The sequence below is a fragment of the Ixodes scapularis genome, unplaced genomic scaffold, assembly GCF_016920785.2.
Source record: "Ixodes scapularis isolate PalLabHiFi unplaced genomic scaffold, ASM1692078v2 PGA_scaffold2__306_contigs__length_199485367, whole genome shotgun sequence".
In the NCBI taxonomy this organism is placed as follows: Eukaryota; Metazoa; Arthropoda; class Arachnida; order Ixodida; family Ixodidae; genus Ixodes; species Ixodes scapularis.
The window spans coordinates 63,271,267-63,275,324 of NW_024609857.1; the positions used below are offsets into that span (position 1 = coordinate 63,271,267).

The window sequence follows — 4,058 nt, forward strand, 5'->3', positions numbered from 1 at the left end:
TTACTACCCAAGTATGACAGGCACTCAATTTCTGGGCAATCGGGTAAGGGGGTACATACAATGCCATTTTTTACAAGAATCGCTACTCCACCACCGCGAGAACCTCTATCCTTGCGCAAAATCGTATAGTTCGGGGGCGTGATTTCACAGTCAAGAATGCTGTCTGATAGCCAAGTTTCTGTCATTGCTATAATATCAGGTTGGGTATTCAAAACAGCAGCTTCAAGTTTATCAGTTTTATTTACGATGCTTCGCGCGTTTAGGTTTAGTAATCGAAATTCAGATACACGGTTGACTTGAGTAGGGCTTGGTCACGTACTGGGATTCCGGGTTTCCTCAGATATGGGAACCTTATCGTTTATGGCCTCATTCAAAATGTATACTGTGCCATTTATCTTAATTTTTTCATAGGTAAGCGTGACCTTATCACCAGCAAGTTTATTTGATTTCGAGCTATCAAGTAATTTTTTTTCTAATGCCCTGAATTCGCTTTGAGTAGTCTTCACTAATCGAGAGTCGTTCATTTTTCAATTTATTGCAGTTGCGTAAAATATTCAATTTATCTTTAAAGTTTCCGAGTCGAAATATTACTGGACGGGTCTTGCCATGAGCTGGCCTCCCAAGGCGATGTATACGATCGATTCCATTAATCTTTACATTTAGTTTTCCACCAAGAATCTCTTTAGTTACTCTATCCTCGAGGGTGCTACTCTCTTCGTTAGGCAGTTCAGAAAGACCAAAAATAATTAGATTGTTTCTTCTGCTACGGTTCTCTAAATCATCAATTTTGTTCGAGAGTGATGTGATGGTGGCTTCGAGGCGGTTGGTCTTGTCGCAGTTTTTGTTCACAACGGACCTGAGTTCTTCAAGGCCTTCGAGGCGCGATTCTATTTTCTCTAGTCTCGATGTTGTCGCAGCCTGGCTCAGCTTAATTTCCTTAATGTCGACCGAGATATTAGTTAACATTTCCATCATCGCTGCCCTGTCAGGACCGGGATTGGTCTCTATATCTCCGCACAGCATGAGCAAATCAGCAAATCGTGCACGCATTTCACACAACAAGGCAAAACAGGTCCGTGGGCACGGCAGCAAAAAAAGACAAAGGTTGTTGCTACGGTAACAGAAAGGATAGCGTTTTCCTACCTGTGCAATGAACACGAAGGTGTTCACGACTGTCATCTTGGCGATGCCACCGTGCCCACAGTGGAGTGCAGATCGGGGGTGGTCTTTTATACTTGGCAGCGCTGGCGCTGAGGTAGCCGATGTCGATGGCGATGTGAATCTTGAGAATTCCAGGTTTTCGTTGAAGGTCCACCGAAGAAAATTTCGGTCTGTATGAGTCGCTGTTTCCTTGTTATCAGCCGTGATGATGCGCTCAGCTCGATGAATCGCCGCCGGACAGCTTTTGACGGCGTCACCGGCCCAGTGCGGCGGCAGAAGCAGCAGTACCTGTGCAATGAACACGAAGGTGTTAACGACTGTCATCTTGGCGATGCCACCGTGCCCACAGTGGAGTGCAGATCGGGGGTGGTCTTTTATACTTGGCAGCGCTGGCGCTGAGGTAGCCGATGTCGATTGCGATGTGAATCTTGAGAATTCCAGGTTTTCGTTGAAGGTCCACCGAAGAAAATTTCGGTCTGTATGAGTCGCTGTTTCCTTGTTATCAGCCGTGATGATGCGCTCAGCTCGATGAATCGCCGCCGGACAGCTTTTGACGGCGTCACCGGCCCAGTGCGGCGGCAGAAGCAGCAGTACCTGTGCAATGAACACGAAGGTGTTAACGACTGTCATCTTGGCGATGCCACCGTGCCCACAGTGGAGTGCAGATCGGGGGTGGTCTTTTATACTTGGCAGCGCTGGCGCTGAGGTAGCCGATGTCGATGGCGATGTGAATCTTGAGAATTCCAGGTTTTCGTTGAAGGTCCACCGAAGAAAATTTCGGTCTGTATGAGTCGCTGTTTCCTTGTTATCAGCCGTGATGATGCGCTCAGCTCGATGAATCGCCGCCGGACAGCTTTTGACGGCGTCACCGGCCCAGTGCGGCGGCAGAAGCAGCAGTACCTGTGCAATGAACACGAAGGTGTTAACGACTGTCATCTTGGCGATGCCACCGTGCCCACGGTGGAGTGCAGATCGGGGGTGGTCTTTTATACTTGGCAGCGCTGGCGCTGAGGTAGCCGATGTCGATGGCGATGTGAATCTTGAGAATTCCAGGTTTTCGTTGAAGGTCCACCGAAAAAAATTTCGGTCTGTATGAGTCGCTGTTTCCTTGTTATCAGCCGTGATGATGCGCTCAGCTCGATGAATCGCCGCCGGACAGCTTTTGACGGCGTCACCGGCCCAGTGCGGCGGCAGAAGCAGCAGTACCTGTGCAATGCACACGAAGGTGTTAACGACTGTCATCTTGGCGATGCCACCGTGCCCACCGATTACTGGGAAAATTCATGCTATACTTCGTTTCACCTTCGGTCTGAGCGCGGTCGATGTTATGATCCGAAGGGCCAATCAAACACCGCAAAAAGCGCAGCGTCATGGCGTGCTCTCTGCGCTTGATAAGACTAGCCGGTGGAGCAGCACGCAGACAGAGACGGCGAATACCGGCTCGTCCTATCAACTGCAGAGAGCATGCCATGACGTTGTGCCTCTTTCGCAGTTTGATTGGCCCTTCGGCTCATAACATCGGCCGCGCGCGGACCAAAGCTGAAACGAAGTATAGTAGCTTTTGATATCACTATGGCATTTAGCTAGAGCGAAAATGTTATGCACATATATACTGATTACCATATATAACACGCAATGTTTAATTTATAATCAATCAAAAGAGCTAATAGAAAATTTTTAGAAGAAATCAAGAACTTCAATTAATGTTTAATGGGCCACAGCAAGATTTCCAGACTTCCAAGTTTGGCCGTGACGTATACAGCATTCCTTATATTTTTTTTTGTATCTCAGAAAACTCGAAATTAGGCTCCTTTTATTGAACCTAAATTATTTTTATGTAACATATAGTGACCATGACATATATTTTAATAGATGAGCTCGTTTAATATGGAACAATGTAGTGTGTTAAAATGTAAAAGTATATTTTAATTACAAAAAACCACCTTGGGATCGATTTGTTTTAAAAGCAATGCTCGTAATTTGCATTGTTCATTATTTCCAGTTGCGCCCTGTGGTACGTTATAAGCAAATATTTTCACTGAATATTATGAAAAAAAAAAACACGGACAATACGAAGGAAGTTTTAAACAGGACGTACGCCGCGTTCTAATGTTCAGATTTCTTTTCTTTTTCTTTTTCTACCTTGTCCGTGTTTCTTTGGTGTATTATTATCCAGGGATTTGTAACCATCTAGCCCAGTATTTTCTTGTGCTGCGCGTCCGCGAGAGGAATGGAGGAGAAATGGCAAGGTGGGAAGCGGCGAGCGCGTCCAACGCACGCCATCGCGAGTAATATATAGGTTGTGCTTCTCGAAAAAATACGCGGACAAGGATGTATAAACGACGTTTCGGGCAGACGCCCTTCTTCAAGTAATAAAGGCGAAAGACGGCAAGAAAATGGCAGGGGTCGGACACGTCACAAAAATAGGGGTAGGTACGTCGGCCGAGATGGAGGGGAAGGCGAAACCGTTAGAAGACGGAATACAACTTCTTCGCCTGTCATCTAACGTAATTTTAAAAAAAAATGCAAAGCAAAAGCCGGGGCGCGCAACTGCCACGGGATCTCGAACTCGCCTTGCGGCGTCTTCCGCGAAAACACGACACCCAGAATGGTCCTCGAGGGTCCCCGGCCGCCACAACCACGGCCACAGCGCTTACGACGGGCGGACGCGCGGTTCAAATCGGTTCGAAAATGCCCAGCCAATGCCCAGCTCGTATTTTTTTATTGTCTAAAACGATGCAAGTTGTAATCGTAGACACGCAAAAAAAAAAAAAACAAAAAAAAACACGCATCGCGAAAAACAATTTTCTTGCGCGCGCGCGCCTTTTTTGGCGTTTGAGTCTCCCGCCTCTCGCCTCCTCGCTTCCTTTGATTCGTGACGTCAAGAATCATGAAAT

At 46.9% G+C, this 4,058-nt stretch overlaps 1 protein-coding gene across 1 annotated transcript; it reads right to left on the reverse strand.

Annotated features, from left to right (window-relative positions):
• Nucleotides 1-456: 456 nt before the first annotated feature.
• Nucleotides 457-2,087, reverse strand: LOC120837122. Its single transcript, XM_040206313.2, has one exon. The coding sequence runs from the start codon at nucleotides 1,789-1,791 to the stop codon at nucleotides 457-459; it is 1,335 nt and encodes a 444-aa protein (XP_040062247.2). The 5' UTR covers nucleotides 1,792-2,087.
• Nucleotides 2,088-4,058: the final 1,971 nt, after the last annotated feature.

Coding starts and splice junctions, on each gene's coding strand:
- LOC120837122 (XM_040206313.2), bottom strand. CDS start 1,791: ATGACAGTCGTTAACACCTTCGTGTTCATTGCACAGGTACTGCTGCTT.